This window comes from Chrysochloris asiatica, unplaced genomic scaffold, assembly GCF_000296735.1.
Source record: "Chrysochloris asiatica unplaced genomic scaffold, ChrAsi1.0 scaffold00008, whole genome shotgun sequence".
Taxonomy (NCBI): Eukaryota; Metazoa; Chordata; class Mammalia; order Afrosoricida; family Chrysochloridae; genus Chrysochloris; species Chrysochloris asiatica.
The window spans coordinates 24,555,938-24,573,654 of NW_006408526.1; the positions used below are offsets into that span (position 1 = coordinate 24,555,938).

Consider the following 17,717-nt stretch of genomic DNA (forward strand, 5'->3'; position numbering starts at 1 on the left):
TCCTGTCTTTTTCCCGCTAACCCAGCTCTTTACCAAGCATAATGTTCTTCTCCAAGGACTAGAACTTCCTGATAATGACTGAAGCATGAGCGAGAAAGTCTTCCCAATCCTGTGTTCAATAAGAGCATCCTTGGCTGCACTTCTCGCACCACTGATTGCTTTTGTTCTTCTGACGGTCCATGGTACTTTTAATATTCTTCTTTAACACCATAACTCAAATGTATCGATTCTCACATGGTCTTCCCCACAACTTTCACATGCATGTGGCTATTGAAAATATCATGGCCTGGGTCAGGTGCACCTTAGTCCTCAAACTGACACCTTTGATTTTAAACACTTTAAAGAGGTTTTGTGCCACCACAATACAACAAACTGACAGACAGGTGTATTACTGTGCAAAAGAATTATTATACAGTTATTTAAAAAAAAAAGTCAGTTTCATTTCTTAAAATACAGAAATTGTCAAGATATGTGATTAATGGAAAAGTTCCATATGGGCAAAAAATAGTGGAAGAGAAAGACAAATACAATTAAGCACATGCAAAGAATAATTCTCGAAGACAACATAAAAATCCTAAAAGTGAGACCAGGAGGTCAAGAGGGAAGTAGGAAAGCAAAGTATTTCTCCCTTTAATTCCCTTTTGTGTTGTTTTTGTTGTTGGGTACCATCAAGTTGGTTGGTCTTGCAAAACTCTTATCATGTGATCTCCAGTGCCATTTTTGTCAATGAAGTCTTATCTCCCACTACTGATCCTTCTTATTTGCATGTTTGATCAATTTCAGACTGCAAATGTTAGTTGTTGTTAAGTGCTGTCGAGTCAGTTCTGACTCATAGCAACCCTGTATAGGGTTTCCAAGGAGCTACTGGTAAGTTTGAATCACCAACCTTACAGTTCAATGTGACCTTGCGGTCCAGTGCTTTATCCTACAGCGTGTATAGTTCTTCAGTTACTGCATCATTAGCTTTAATGGTTGGTGTGTATATTTGAATAACAGTCATACTAACTAGTCTTCCTTGGAGGCATATGGATATTATCCTATCACAGACAGTGTTGTACTGCAAGATAGATATTGAACGGTGGACAGTATTCCTCTTCAATTTGTTATTCATTGCATAGTAGACCACATATCTGATTCAAAACGGTCACTACCAGCCCACTAATACCTAGGATATTGATCTTCATGCATTTCATTTCCATTATTATTCTTAAAATATATTCTTTTATAATAATAATAATATAGTTTACTTTTTTTTTTTTAAGTACAAAACTGTTCTTTTCTCTGGTTAATTCGATTTCCCCACATCTTGAGGTTCTGGCTAAGATATTTACCTGCATTGAAATGGGCCAGCTTGTCATTAATATACATCAAACAGTAAGCACTAACGTTTCTCAGGCCTCCGTAGGAATCCCTTTCAAGTTCTTCCCAGGAAGACTCAGTAACTGAGATGTCATTGTACTTGAGCCACATTTGTCGGGGTTGATTATAGATATAAGCCCAGTAGTGTCCAGCATTTGCTTGTCCTTCGTGAACAAGAACTGCATGCAAGCGGTAAGGCACCTGCGAATCAGAAAGCATGGCCTGAAGTAGGTAAGCAAAGTATCTGATAGGGTTTATTTTACATTATTAAAATAAAAATTACACATTAAAACATCTAATTGATTCAAGATGAACTAAGAAAAACACAACATTGTAAACCAGCGGAATTATGCCTATCTGAATCTTTAAAACTGTACATTTGAACTATATGGTTCCCTTTGAGGAGGCGTCCAACTCTACATTCAGATTACACATCGAAAACCAATGCTAACCTAGACCGATTTACTAATCTGTTTATCTGACAAACAATACCTTGACCACTCAGTTTGAGAACATATGAAGGGGCTTCAAGAAGTTTGTGGAAAGATTAAATTGAAAGATAATCGAATTCTTCCATGAACTTTTTGAAGACCCCTAATATTTGGGACTGTCAACAAGTTTGGCACCTATACTACTGTTCGATGCTTACTGTTTTAAATGACCATATTTCATCAACAATCAGTCACATGTTTCCTGTATTTCTTTTTGTTAGTGATCATTCCCCTAAGGAAGTTCAAGTGAAGACCCTTTTAACTATGTACTGTTTGTTCTAAACATTTGAAAAGCAAGGATATCTTTTTCAATAAGGCAAAAACAGAGCAATGCTTAATTAAGTACTCAGGATATACTGATGAAAGAAAACAAAACCCATCATAAACACAAACTAAACTTAACAGTACTTGACACATCTTTATTGGTGGTGAACATTTTTTTAAATACAACACCAAAGAAAAAATATGAAAAACTCAGGATATATGAAGGAACTTCTAAAAGTTCATGGAAGAATTGCATTACTTTTCAATTTCATATTTCCATGAACTTTTGACACTCCTCATATAGGATACACTCCTGCTATGCCACAGAACAAACACTGTACTCCTACAGCCAGAGAGCCCTCACTGGTGAGTCAGAGACCAAGGCAGAGGCTCCTTCTGTGTCTACAAAGTTATTCTAAACAAACGTTTCTGCCCTGGTTACCTCTCTTATGAAGTTTTAAGTTATTGAAGAAATGAAACTTATAAGCGTGCTGCAAAATGAAGACTTAAAAAATATCATCCTGCTTTGAAAAGGATGAACAACTTAGTTCTGGTTTTCCGCACTGCACCACTTAAATGATCATTTTGTGAGGAATTGTTATTAATATTTGACAATAAAGCTTTCCATTGCATAAAAAAAAAAAAACTGTAGGACAGAATGCTGTTTTAGATTCTATTGCTGGTAAAAGATATATGGCTTTCTTTGGCATAAAAATAAACATAACAACACCTATTTCTATTTTAGTTTATTCTTTTATCATAGGGAGATGCCTAATTAATGTCAAAGAAAAACTACAAAACGTTATTTTTGTATCTACCGTCAGCACCATTTGAACATGACTTGACCACTTTCCCATCAATTTCCATTCTACCTGACGAAGGAGAGGGTCACAGTACATCCCCTCAATAGTCCGGGTACTGTTCGCAATACAGTTCTCTAGGTCTGTTAAAAAGGAAAAATTGAAGTTAGAATATTTCAATCCCTGTCACATCAACAATTTCAACTAACCAAGAAGTAGTTGCTTATCTGTACCCAGGGTAGATACTCTATGAACCAAAAGAGACTCGACAGTTTTTAAAGTCCCTTAGATTATGAAGGCTTTTGGTTTAAGATCATTACACTGAGGATTTAAAAAAAAAAGTCTTTTATAACTGGCACCAAAATTTCGTAAAGCGGAAACTTCTAAAAGACCTTAATGGGTATAAAATATGTAAGTCCTGGAGAAAGGATCAGAATGGAAAACAAAGAACAAGGAGGTAGACAGAAGTTCTCTGAATAAGAATGTGGGAGGAATCTGAGTTTTCCTTCAAAGATTGAAGGAGAGAAGGTTTAATCTGAGCAACATGGCAATGAGGCCAAAAGATTTTTAGGAGCAAAATGCTGAATAATTCAATTTTATATAGCTTGTGTTGCTTAAACATTCTCTGCTTCATTTACAAAAAACCATAAAAGTAGAAATAAAGGAAAACAAAATTCTAAGGTTGGGTCAAGTGAAGCCAGGGTAGAAAGAAACAACCAACTAATCAGAAATCAGCAAAGGCAGAAAAATCCCAGCCGAACGTAGTCATGAAAACCTACCCAGAAATGTCCAGAAGTCTGGAGAAAGGCCTTTCTTCCCACCAATCTTAAGATTAGCACAAAGGCAGTTCTAATTACCCTCCCTTAAGGTAATGGTAGCAAGGAGGCACAAGGTGCTGACCTCCTAGTACTCTTACAAACAAAAAGGCAAAGGGTAACTGCTTGACAAGTTTTAAAAGCGCCAACCTTGTATATCTTGTTCAATCTCGCTCCTCCATCTCTGAAGACAACTCTTAACAAAGTTTATCTCCTCATCTGTGACTCTTCGAGGAGCTGGATGTATAGGCAATTCCACGGAAGACGGAGGTGTAAGTGGCTTACTCTCAGACTTGTGTTGACAATCTTCAGAAGAAGAAAAGGTACTTTCAACATCCTGAGAAGAGCTTTCTGTACTGAAGGAAGACAAAAACCATGGTCTTATATGACAAGGAACAGCTCTGGCCTAAATCAGTATACTTTGGAAAGCAAGCTTTTCTATCAAAAGTACAGTTATAAAGGCACTTAAATAAGCAAACTCTCGTCTCATTTCATTCAACTTGCTTATAGGGCAGACACTATTGCTATCTTCACTCTACCAGCTATAAACCTGAGGTTTGCTGAAATTAACAACTTAGCCAAGCTCACTCACCTAGTAAATTAAGTTGTTGTTGTTGTTATGTGCCGTGGAGTCGTTTCCGACTCACAGCGACCCAGCACAGGGTTTCCGAGGCTGTAAATCTTTACAGGAGCAGAATGCCTCATCTTTCTCCCGCAGAACCGCTGGTAGTTTCGAACTGCTGACCTTGCGGTTCATAGCCCGATTCGTAACCACTACGCAAGTAGGAGGATTTAAATCCAGATCTGCCTGGTCATGCTGTCTAACCACTTACTACAGTGCCTTCTCATGAGATAGGACAAGAAGGAAATAGAAAAGGCGAAACTAGGACTGGGATAATCAAGGAATCAACCACAGACTTACCAAAATGCAACTGACTAAAGTAGAACTACCCATCCAGAATCAAAATACACAAAAGCATAAAAATGGTTCACGAACTGAACATCCAGCTTAGAGGAATGCAAACGAGGTGGCACCTTGAAAGAGTATAGTGCGCATACTTAGATCAGACAATCCAAGTCCACTGATGTCTAGTAGCTTCCAACTCACAATTACCCTATAGTACAGAGTAGAATTGACCCATTGGATTTCCAAGGCTATAATCTTTAAGGAAGCACAGAATGCCATATCTTTCTCCTGAGGAGTGGTTGGTGGGTTAGAAGAATTCAGAAAACACCACGAGAACAAAAAAACAAAATAAATGAAAATTTTGAAACAAATCAAAACCTGCAATTAGAAATCCAGAAGATTAATACTAAGATTTCAGAAATGGACAATACACTGAAATGAAAATGGAATCAATTTGAAGGAATGGAAACCTGAATTTGTGAACTTGCAGATAAATCTCTCAACATTAGCATGCTAGAAGAAAATTCAGGAAAAATCAGAAGCCTAAAGTTACGTGTGACACCATAAAGAATATAAAGGTGATCAGAAGGGACAGTCAAAAGCACTGAGAAAACTGTCAGAGTTGTAGGAAGAAAAGTCCCTGATATCATGAAAGATGAGAAAATAAGAATGCAAGGAGCTGAGCTAATTACCTTAAACAGGACATGCCCTGAAAGAAAATCACCAACACGTAACATAAACAAACTTTCAAAAACCAAAGACAAGGACAGAATCCTGCAAGCAGGTTGGGAAAAACTGAAAATTACCTACAAAGGAGAATCAATAAAATTAAGCTCTGATTTCTCAGCAAAAACCACCCATGCAAGACGGCAACGGAATGACATACACAAAACTCTAAAAGAAAAAAGTTGCTAACTTTAGGCTGTCTCCATCTCTTTGTAATCAAACACAATATGTTGAATCATATACCCAACAAAGCTGCCTCTCAATTACAATAGGGAAATTAGAGCATTTCCTGATAAACAAATTAAAGGAATTTATAATGACCAGACCAACTTTACAAAAATAATAAAGGGTTTTCTTTGGACCTAGAACCAACAGCAGCAGACAGCCTGAGATTACAATACATGACACCACCCCCCAGAACTCAATCCAGATATTCTGGTGTTGTTATAAGTGCTATTGAGCTGGTTCTAACTTATAGCAATCCTGTATAGGGTTTTCCAAGGAGCAGCTGGTAAATTTGAACAGCCAACCTTGCAGTTCAAAACAACCTCGTGGTCTATTGCATTATCCCACAGCACCATACCAGGGCTCCAAATATACAGCTATTTAAAGTAAAACAAACCAGTAAGACTAAAAATAGGGAACCAGAGATACCAATTTATAAAATGAAGTCAACTACAAAACAAAAACAAGGAATAGTGTCAATACAGAACACCCAAATGGCGAAGAAGTCAAGCTGATTTCGAGAAAAACAAAAAACAGATTGTTTCAAATGGGGGAAAAATAAACACAAAATACATGGTAACCTCAAAGAAAATTTATATTTTCACATAAAAATAAAACAGAGGGAAATGATTTAGTAAACATTAGCACCACAAATGAAAATGAAAACAAATCAAACAAAATGAACTCGGCACAGAAAATCATGTGGAACAAAGAAATCAGCATCACACACACACACACACAAACATAAAAACCCCACAGGAGAATAACAGCAATGAATTCATACTTATCAATAATTACACTTGAGTGTAAAGATTAAATGTACCAACCAGTTAAGAGACAGAGAGTAGCAGAATGCATAAGTAAACAGGATCCTTCAATAAACTCTCTACAGGAGATATGTCCAAAAAATGGAGATAGCCTAAATGCCAAACACCAGAAGAATCGTTAAACAAACTTTTGTGTAGCACACAACAGAGTATTATTCAACATGGAAGAATTAACCATGAACCTGCAAAATACCTTACAATATGGATGAACCTGGAGGACATTATGCTGAGTGAAATAAGTCAATCACAAAAGGACATATTTTGTATGAATTCACTGTTTGTAAGAAGTTTAGAAAGGTCTTATTGGTAAAAGAAACATAACATTCTATGATAGTTACATGGGGGCGGAGAGAGAAACAATTTTTCACAGACTAGAGGGTAGACATATGCTAACATGGGTGATAGGGTAGGCAACATACAACAAGACAATGGTTGGCAGAGAACAAATGAAGTTAGTAGGAGATACAAAGGAATGCAAGAGTTAAAGTGCCTAGAGGTAAATGCTGTTAACTGATGATACATGGAGGAGGGAACTGCAATCATTGTAATGAAAGACAGAATGCGATTTGTTGAATGTAAAACTGATGATCTGCTCTGTAAACCTTCACTCAGTTCACAATAGTTTTTTAAAAAAAGAGGAAAAAAAGAAAACACCAAAATAGACATCAAAAGGGACTCTCTAAAACACATAGACAAGCTAAGCAAATTGAAGAAATGAGAAAGAGAGCTGAAAAGAAAATTTCAAAGGGTAGTTTCAGAAGACAAAGTATTATAATGAAATGTGCTGAGACTTGGAGTTAGAAAACCAAAACAAAAGAACACATTCAGCATTTCTTAAGCTGAAAGAACTGAAGAAAACATTCACGCCTAAACTTGCAATACTGAAAGATTCTATGGGCAAAATACTGAATGATGAAGGAAGCATCAAAAGAAAATAGAATACACAGTAACTGAATTAAAAAGAATGGGTACATGTTTAATCACTTCAAGTATTAGCATATGACATAGAAATGGTACTGAAGGAAGATGTCCAAGGTGACCACTGCAAAGAACAAGGTTCCAGGAACTGATGGAATACAAATCGAAATCTTGCAGTGAACTAACGCTGAACTGGAGGTACTCACTCATCTAAACTAGGAAATTTGGAAGACAGCTACCTGATCAACTGACAGGAGAGGATCCATTTCTATGCCCATTCCAAAGAGGTGACCCAATGGAATGTGAAAAATCACTGAAAAAATATCATCAATACTGAATGAAAGTAAAATGTTGCAACCGTACATCAAAAAGAAACGGTCAGAAATTCAAGTCAGACTTAGAAGAGGACATGGAAGTAGGGATTATCATTGCTGAAATCAGATAAATCTTGGCTAAAAGCAGATAATACCAGAAAGATGTTTACTTGTGGCTTTACTGACTATGCAAAGATAGCATGGATCAAGACAAACAATAAATAATATTGTACAGAATGAGTATTGCAGAACACTTAACTGTGCTCATGAGGAACCTGCACATAGACCAAGAGGCAATCGTTCAAACAAAACAAGGGAATCCTGAATAGTTTAAAAATAAGGAAAGGTGTGTGTCCCAGAGTTGTATCCTTTCACCATACTTATTCGATCTACATGCTGAACAAATAATCCAAAAATCAGGATTATATGAAGAATGGGGCCATCATTTTTTGATATGCAGATACAATCTTGCTTGCTGAAAGTTAAAAGGACTTAAATTACTTAATGATGAAGATCAACAACCACTGCCATCAGTATGGGTAACTCAATGTAAAGAAACTCAAAAATCCTCACAATGGGTCAAATAACATCATGCTAAATGAAGCAAAGATTGAAGCTGTCAAAGACTTCATTTTGCTTGAATCAGCCATCAACACTCATGGAAGTAGCAGTCAAAAAATCAAATGTGTACTGTATTAGGCATTAAAGTGTACAAGAGCAAAGATGTAAATTTGAGGACTAAGGTGTGCCTGCCCCAAGCCATGGTATTTTCAATAGTCTCATATGCATGTGAAAAATTGGAAAATGAATATGGAAAATCATAGAAGCATAAATACATTTGAGTTATGGTGTTGGAGAAGAATATTAAAAGTACTATGGACTGCCAGAAGAACAAACAAATCTGTTGGAAGACATGTAGCCAGAAAGCTCCTTAGAAGCCAGGATGAAGAGACATCCTTTCATCAACTTTAGACATGTTGTCAGGAGGGACCAGTCTCTGAAAAAGAACATCATGCTCAATAAAATGGAGCATCAACAAAAAAGAGGAAAACTGTTGTTGCAGGGAAGGGATTGCAACCATTGAGATGTAACAAAATGTATGTATGATTTGTTGAATGTAAAATGCTGATGATCTTGTTTTTAAACTGTCACTTAATTTATAAAAGAAGTTAAAAATTAAAAAAAGAGGAAGACCTCTCAACAAGGTGGGGTTGGCATGGTGGTGGCAGCAATAGGCTCAAGCTGTAACAATAATTGTGAGGATGGCACAGAATCAGGCAGTGTTTTGTTTTTGTTGTGCATAGTCGCTTCGACTTGATGGCTTCTAACAACTACAACAAAAAGCCCCCATTAAAATCCTGTGGCTTACATGCATGATGGGGCAGGCAATATACTATTGGAGGGAGGTTGGTAGAGGAAACATGGGGGTGGCAGAAGACATAGGGAGGAATGCAATGGTTAAAGTGAATAGAGGTAAATGCGGTTAACTGTTGGTACATGGAGGAGATACTTACTGTTTCTACTGTAATGAAGCCAAGTATACGATCTGTTGAATGTAAAACTGATGATCTGCTCTGCAAACCTTCATTCAAATTCACAATGAAAAGTTTAAAAAGAAAAATCCTGTGGCTTATGAGAGAATCTATCAACACTACCCCCACTTTAGAACCTAGAAAAGTCTCTGTATCTCCATTTAAAAAAAAAAAAGTCTTCTAAATTGACCTCTCAACCTTGCAATTGAACAGGCCAAGCAGATCCCCTCAGAAGCTACTTTTCAGAATGAACCTTACTCTTTGAATCATATTGGTAAACCCAAGAGTCATCTCAGTTACAATTTGTTCCATAACATTGTCTTCAATAGCTTTGATTTTGGTTAAAAGACTGAAAAGATTGGCAATATGAGCTAGTTCATCTTCATGCAACACTTCAGACACGCATCTAGACAAAAAGCTTACTGAGGTCCAGATGTGAGCTTACAACTAAAAATGCTGAACCACATGAGATCCCAACTTCAGTAACTGCATCAGTGTTAACTTTACAATCTTCCATCACAGTACCTGAACTTTAGCCACGGTTTCTTTTTCTTTTTTTCAATGTTTTTATTGTAAGGTTTACATGGAAGAATATCAGTTTGAAATTCATCCTATCGTATTTTGTTTCACTGCAATGATTACAATCCCCTCCCTCCGTGCATCATCAAATAACCAAAGGGTACACCCCACAGGCCCGCCCCCCAATTGTCAGCACACAGCCCTTCTCCCTCCCTGAGTTCAGTGTTCCCAGCTGCTCCATCTGTCCACATCATTGTCTCCATCTCCATCCCTGGCATCACTACCTCTCAGGGTCAGCAGTCAGCAGTTTGAAACTACCAGCTGCTCCGCAGGAGAAAGATGAGGCTTTCTGCTCCGGTAAAGATTTACAGCCTCAGAAACCCTGTACAAGGTCGCTATGAGTTGGAACTGACTCCACGGCACACAACAACAACAACCCAGGTACGCTGCTTTGAGCTGAGAGCTAACGCAAGCTTGGGGGTTTAAAACCATCTAGTGGTACATTGGAAAAAAGGCCTGGTATCATGGAATACACCCATGAGTTACAACCACAGCTCCACAACAATTAACAACAGCCCAGATATGAATTTCTACGCACACACAGAAAATGAAATACTATCATGAGTAAGAGGCAGAGGGAATGTTTTTTTTTAACATACCTTTCATCAGATGTCAGGTCAGCAGCTGGACAGTGAAGCGAAGAGAGTGGTAGTGTCCCCCGTGTTTCACTTCGAGAGCTTTCTGAGACAGGTTTTGTACTAGCAAATTCAATAACGTATTTCAACATGTCCGGGAGTGGGAATCGAGTTGGGCCTGAGCCATACTTCACATACCTAAGAGTAAGGACAGTGGTATTTTACTGGTCAGTCTGACAAAGACTTATTATCCACGGAGAGTCTATCCAAAAGGCTAAGCAATACCCAACAGGTTACACAAATCATCTATAAGGTAAAATTTCTCTAACTACAAAAGTTGAAATGGGTAACAACTGTTATAGTACCTGGGAGAAAACATTTCAAACGGGCTCCTAATAAAAGCCATACCAGTTAGGCTTCATATCATATTGCATTTAGTATTAAAAGTGCCCAAATTTAAAAATAATACTGGGTGTCCTAGTACCCAATGGATTTTCTTTGCTACCATTTCAACCAGGGGTGGGGAACATCCGTCCCGCAGGCCTCATAAAGCCGTGAAATCATTTGGTCTGGCCCTGCCAAGTCAACCGCAGTGTCAACCATTACATTGTTGTTAAGTGCCTACAAGTCTTTTCCGACCCACTGCGACCATGTGAGCTTCAGCTCAAACAGCTTTGCAGTCTGGTGCATTAACCCAAAGCACCACATTGTTGTTGTTGTTATGTGCCGTCGAGTCGGTTCCAACCCATAGCGACCCTATACAGGGTTTCCGAGGCTGTAAATCTTTACGGGAGCAGAAAGCCTCATCTTTCTCCGCGGAACAGCTGGTAGTTTCAAACTGCTGACTGTGAGATTAGCAGCCTGATTCGTAACCACTACGCTACCAGAGCTCCTTATTAGGGGTGAGTTAATTAAATGTTTGGTCAAATACAGCAAACTAATTTTTTTAATTTATAATTTTGTCTTGCTCGTGAATAATGTTATTAATCCTGGCAGAAAAAGGTTCCCCACCCTATTTTAGACCAACTACTCAGCTGTTCCTCAGAAACCCAACACAGGGTTGCTATGGGTCAGAATCAACTCGACAGCACTTCACAATAACAACTTTGTAATTTGGAGTCCTGGTGTGGTGTTGTGGGATAAAGCACTAGACTGCAATGTCAGTTTGAACCACTAGGTCAGTGGTTCAAGCTCACCAGCCACTCCTCAGAAACCCCATACAGGGTTGCTGTGGGTCAGAGACGACTCAAGAGCACTTAACAACAATAAATTCTGTAACTTATAAAAATTGGGAGAAGACTAAAAATGAAGTTCTGGTGTGGCACTGTAGGATGAGCACTGGACTGACAGCTAGCAGCACGGTGGCGGTTCAGATCCACCAGTCACTTCTCAGAAATACTATATAGGACCTCTATGAATCGGAACTGACTTGACAGCAGTTAACAACAGTAACTCCATACAACTTATTACTTATAATGTATCAGAGAAAAAAGGGTTTCAGAGAAGATGTCAACACTGTAAAAATATTTTCCGAATTATATTTTGTATCTTAAAGAAATTAACAGTGACTATTCTTATTTTTTAAATGACAACAGTAAAGAATATACCTGGTAAGAAAATTCAAACGACACAAAAAGTACATACCATAGTATTAAGTCATCTACCTCCTAACCCAATTATGCTGCCAGTATTGTTGCTAAGTGCCATGGAGTCGGTTCCAACTCATAGCGTTTCTGAGGGTGGCTGGTGGGTTTGAACTGCCAGCTTTGTGATTAGCAGTCCAGTTCTTATCCTTGTAGTTCTACCATTAATAATTTCTTATACATTTCCCCAGAAGTATCTCATACATATACAATTATGTGCAACTAAAAATAAAATACAAATTGTCTGAAATTTTAAGTCACTTCATTTTAAAATAAAAATGCCATAGGAAATGTTTTAGTATCTATTTTTAAATCTAAATAAGCCAGAACACCTTGTTAGTTAATGGAGAATTAAATATTTTTGAGCAATAAGATATTACGCATATCTGGTTCTATCAAAACAATAGATAATGTTCAGTCATATAAACTCTAAAACATTAAAATACTGCCTCATTTAGAATCCTACAAATCACTTCTAGGATAGTATTTAAAGACATCAATTCTCAGCTCAAATCTATAATAAGAAAAAAATATAAATGGTCACAATACATCTTGAGTAATCTTACTGAGTGTGAGAGGAAGTGAAAGGGAAAAAAAGCTACTGGTCTGGCTCAGGTCCCATTAAGGAAAATGTCTCCCAGGAAAAATAATGACCTAGAAATGCAGGGGTGGAAGGTTGTAGCAAAATTGTTAAGCAAAAGGCACAAAGGCACTGATAGTATTTAGGATTTCCTTAACTGTTAAATCAATCAAATCTGCAGACACTAGAGAGAGATCACATACACACACACACACAAAAAAAAAAGTTACAAAGAGTCAAAGATTTCACTGTAAGTGAAAAGACTGTGTGTGTGAAATATTAGCTCTTTAAAACAGCACTGCTTTCAGTTGGACAACACTGCATTTATTTCCGATGCTTCAGGACCAGCTTTCCCAAGAGTAACAGATCAGGGCAATGAGACACTTACCTCTCTCATGTTTGTGAACAGAGATGACAAGAGGAGTAAAAACAGAGTTCTGAGATCTGAACTCAGTTCTCCATGTTGTTGTTGTGATGTGCCGTGGAGTCAGTTCTGACTCATAGCGACCCTGGTACAGGGTTTCCAAAGTTATAAATCTTTACAGGAGCAGAACACCTCATCTTTCTCCCGTGGAACGCTGGTAGTTTTAAACTGCTGACCCTGAGGTTCATAGCCCGATTCGTAACCACTACGCTACCAGAACTTCTTAGTTCTCCATAGAACACTTGAAAAACCACCTGTATGATATGGTTATAAACTTCTGAGACCACTGTTTGCCCGTGGATAATATTAGCTAATCTAGAAAATTGAATCATTGTTAGAAAAAAGTTCTTCTTAAAATACCCTGTTGTTTAGTGCTATTGCATCAATTCTGACTCATAATAAGGGTTTCCATGGAGCAGGTGGTGGGTTTGAACCACCAACCTTTCGGATGACAGTTCAGTGCTTATTCTACAGTGCTACATCAGGAGTCCGTATCACAAATGCCTGAATGGGGACTTGAGCCCTGGACCCTCAGATTAAAAGTCTGATGCTCTACTGACTAATTATAGTTAAGACTTTTAATTAATTTTAAAATTTAAGAACAGCATCTGGTTTCAATATTTCTCTTTCACATTTCTCAGCACGAAGGTGTTGATGATTTATGACTCACCTGTCCAGTTTTTGTTGCAGAACTTTTATTTCCTCCTTCAACTTTCGAATACACTTTCTTTTACTTCGAATAAGCTCTCGGCTCCTATACATGTACCTAGGCAAATTGACAATACCAAAAGACAAGTTATATTTTAAAAACATTGAGGACAGACAAAACTGCTCAGAAAACTAGGAATGCAAGGAAAAGTTTCTCAATGAAATACAGGACATCGGCATAGTGAATCTGAGTCGGGCTGCTAATCTCAAGGGCAGCAGTTCAAGACTACCAACCATTCCATGAGAGGAAGATGAGGCTTTCTGCTCCTGTAAAGATTTATAGCCTCGGAAACCCTATTCAGGGTCACTATGCATCGGAACCGACTCCACAGCACACTACTACCACCACGTTATCAAATGAATTTCATTTTTGTCTGCTGTGTGGGACACAGCGCTTGTTATTACTCTTAAGTATGCTAATTAATATACAAGGTAGCAAGCACATTAAAGGAGTCCTGGTGTGGTGCTGTAGGATAAGAACTGGACTTGTAACCACAAGGTTGGCAGTTCAAATCCACTAAGTCACTCCTCAGAAATCTTCTACAGGGTCACTATGAGTCGGAACCCACTTGATGTCACTTAACAATATGATGAAGTTACAGCTAACAACACAAAAGACATGTGCACCAATTACAACTTAAATAAATGGAGATCAGTTCATGAACTGAACTACTGTTAAATTGTCAATCAATTCTCCCCCAAATTGGTCTATGTTGCTAAGTGCCTTCAAGTTGGTTTCAACTCACAGCGACCCTCAACAGGGTTTCCAAGGAGCAGCTGCTAGGTTTGAATTTCCGACCCTTATGGTTAGTAGTCCAGTGCTTATCCTACAGCACCACATGCAATCCTAACCCAAATCCTAACAGGTTTTTTTGCAGAAACTGCCCAATTGAAACTAATAAGCTACATAGACATGCAAAGGATGTAGAACAGGCAAAACAATTTGGAAAACAAATGAAGTTGGAAGGTTCACATTTCAAAATGTGCTAGGACAGAAATTCCGGTTTGAATCTCAGACTCACCGTTTGCTCCTCAGAAACTCTATACAGGGATGCTATGGGTTGTAACTAACTCTAAGGCACTTGACAACAACAACAACAATAAAGCTATAGCAATTAAGACACTGTAGCACTGGAATTATAATAAACATGTGCAACCATGGAAGAAAACAGAGTCCAGAAACAGATCCACACACAAATATAAGTTCAATTAATTTCTGACAGACATGACAAAGTAATTCAATGGGAGGAGGGATGTCTTTTCAACAGCAGATGTAGCAACTAGATACGCAAGTACTTCCCCTCCCTACCCCTTGAACAACCTTTTTATCTCCACCATATGTAAAATATAAACTCTAAATGAGTACCATAGCTAAATATGAGCTACAATGTCAAGATTTCTAGGAAACAATAGGCGAAACCTTTGTAATCTTGGACTGGCAAAGATTTCTCAGCTAGATCATAAAAGGTATTGACACATTAGATTTCATCAAAGTAAGAAATGCAAACTCTTCTACAGAAACTGGTGAGAACATAAAAAAGACAAACCATGAATAGAAAATACATGCAAAACACTTGTCTGATGAATGACTTGTATCTAAATCATATGACGAATTCTTACAACTCAGAAAGAATTAAAAACTAGAACAAATTATAAGAACACACACTTCACTAAAGAAAACATACAAAAGATCATGAAAAGATGTTCAGTATTAATAGTTATCAAGGAAATGCAAATATAAAAGAAAATGAAACACCACTACACAGTCACTAGAATGGCCCACCAGCTGTTCCTCAGAAACCCCATATAAGGTCGCAATGAATTGGACTCCACTTTCCGGCACTTAACAACAACAACCCAAGCAGTGATGGAGATTTGAAGCCAATGGAAGTCTCTCTCATAGTGTTGGCGGGAATGTAAAATTATATAGCCACTTTAGGGGACAGTTTGGAAATTTCTTGTAAAGTTTAAGATAAACTTTTCTTACAAGCAACTAATTCCATTTCAAGTTCTCAAGAGAACTAAAGCTAAGACACTAAGAACTATATGCAAATATCTGTAACTGTTATATTTATAAAAGCATAAAACTGGAAATATCTGAAATGTCCATCGATTGACTGGTGATTAGAAAAGATATTGTAGTATATCAATAGAATACTACCACCAGTTGCCCTCGAGTAGATTTCAACTCATAATAAGAAATGAACCACTCGTTTATACAGGATGAATAAGACCCCAAAACATTTTCCCAAGTGAACTTGAAGAAGATACTCACAATAGGGTACATATTGAATATTAATGTCATAAATTTGACATTCCAGAAATGATAAAATCAGAGGACCGGAAAACAAGTCAGTAGCTGCCACAGTGAAAGGAAATGACTACACGGGCACCAGATAAGGTTCCGAGCGATGGGACCATTCTTTGTCTTGACAGGGATGCTTGTCAAAACTCGTAGGTTGCACACTTAAGAAAGGCTGAATCTTTTTGTAATATACTCAACACTTAACAACATGATTTAATAAACCGGACCTTATAATAACTGAAACACTGTAATATAAGATTTGTCTAAGATAGGTCGATGGTTCAAACTCACCAGCTGCAACCCTGTACAGAATTTACATTCACACTGTGGATATGCCACTTACTGTTCTTTACCCCAAAAATAAAAACGTTCTCACCTCAAGACTAGTTTCTCAGTGTGGTCCACAGGTTAGAAGCATCATTAATTAGCTTCTTAAAAATGTGAAATCTTGGGACCCATCCTAGGATTTACTGGATCGAAATCTGCATAGCATCGAGATCTCTAAGACTCCTGTTTACATTATTCAACACAAGCTCATTTCTACTGTTTATATGAATGTTATCAGGAAGCTAACCAGATAAAACTCACCTGTCTATGTAAATAATCTGAGGAAATTCCAGCTTATTGTGAATCTTCTCTGGCTGACCAAGTGATTGATTGAACTCAAATCTTGAGAGTTCAAAGGTCAACACCGGAGGTAGCTTTGTAAACCAACACTATGTCAGAAGTAGAAATGTGGAAGAAAAAAAAATTAATTTTAGTAAATAGCAATAGCTACATTTAAAATATCCATCTAACTTTTCTTTAGGGTTATGAAATTTGTATTTCAAACTCACACTGAAGCATTTTTTTCATCCCAGACACTAAAGAAAATGAACACTTAGCATTATGCCTTCTGAAAAAAATAGTAAGCATACCTCAGAAACCTAAATTTACTAGCTAGTCAACAGCTTTTCACAACTCTCATCCTCAAAAATAATCAACCTTCACTATGTGAATCCACACAACTGAGTATGTCATCAGCATTCAGAAAAGATTCAAAATCTAAAGAAAACTTCTAGACAAATCAAAGCATTGGAAAGACTGAGCTAAGCAACACAGAACTAAGAAAGGAAAGAGCTGTCTCCCCAGGCAGCTACAATGACTGTATATGTGTGTGTATTGTGTACAACTTATCTACTGTTACCCATAGCTTAGATTCCCTTATATCTAAAAGAGAAACTTTAAATTGCCTCGTGATTATGATTTCAGGTTTCTGTGAAAATCTTTGAAGTCCAAGAGTTTGCAAATGTTTCAGAAGGAACCCAGTCAAATCAACCTATAATATGCAACACCCTGAATTTAAAAATAAAGCACTGACTTTTCAAAAAAAGAGTTCCAGCTGCCACTCAAGATCAGGCAAACTAAGACAGGAGAGGCATGTCTGCTCAGTTTGCCTGTGTGCGAGAGGTTCATGTCAGCAGGTTTTCAAATGTTCCCTTTACCACAGATGCAAATAGTTACATTCCCTTCAACATGCTGTGGGCACTACAAGGTGAATTCAGATAGCCAGAGGACTGCTTAATCACCTCAGGGCTAAATCTAAATAGGCATCATTTTCTTTTACTCTCTTCCTTTGTTAAATAAACAGTTCCCATCCTTGAATCTCTTCTCCTTTGTAAGTGAATGCATCCAGTCTGCAGAGATGGTACACATGATACACAGATGTGTCCCATCAAGAACGAG

At 37.6% G+C, this 17,717-nt stretch overlaps 1 protein-coding gene across 1 annotated transcript in view; it reads right to left on the bottom strand.

Moving 5' to 3' along the window:
• USP28 (ubiquitin specific peptidase 28) overlaps positions 1-17,717 on the bottom strand; it is a 59,794-nt gene that overhangs the window by 12,239 nt on the left and 29,838 nt on the right. Inside the window, exons 10-15 of the mRNA XM_006833835.1 lie at positions 16,581-16,708; positions 13,650-13,745; positions 10,357-10,530; positions 3,880-4,085; positions 2,987-3,057; positions 1,332-1,560 (exon numbers count right to left, since the gene is read on the bottom strand). Of these exons, the coding sequence (XP_006833898.1) occupies positions 1,332-1,560; positions 2,987-3,057; positions 3,880-4,085; positions 10,357-10,530; positions 13,650-13,745; positions 16,581-16,708 (904 nt within the window). The remainder of the gene's footprint in view (positions 1-1,331; positions 1,561-2,986; positions 3,058-3,879; positions 4,086-10,356; positions 10,531-13,649; positions 13,746-16,580; positions 16,709-17,717) is intronic.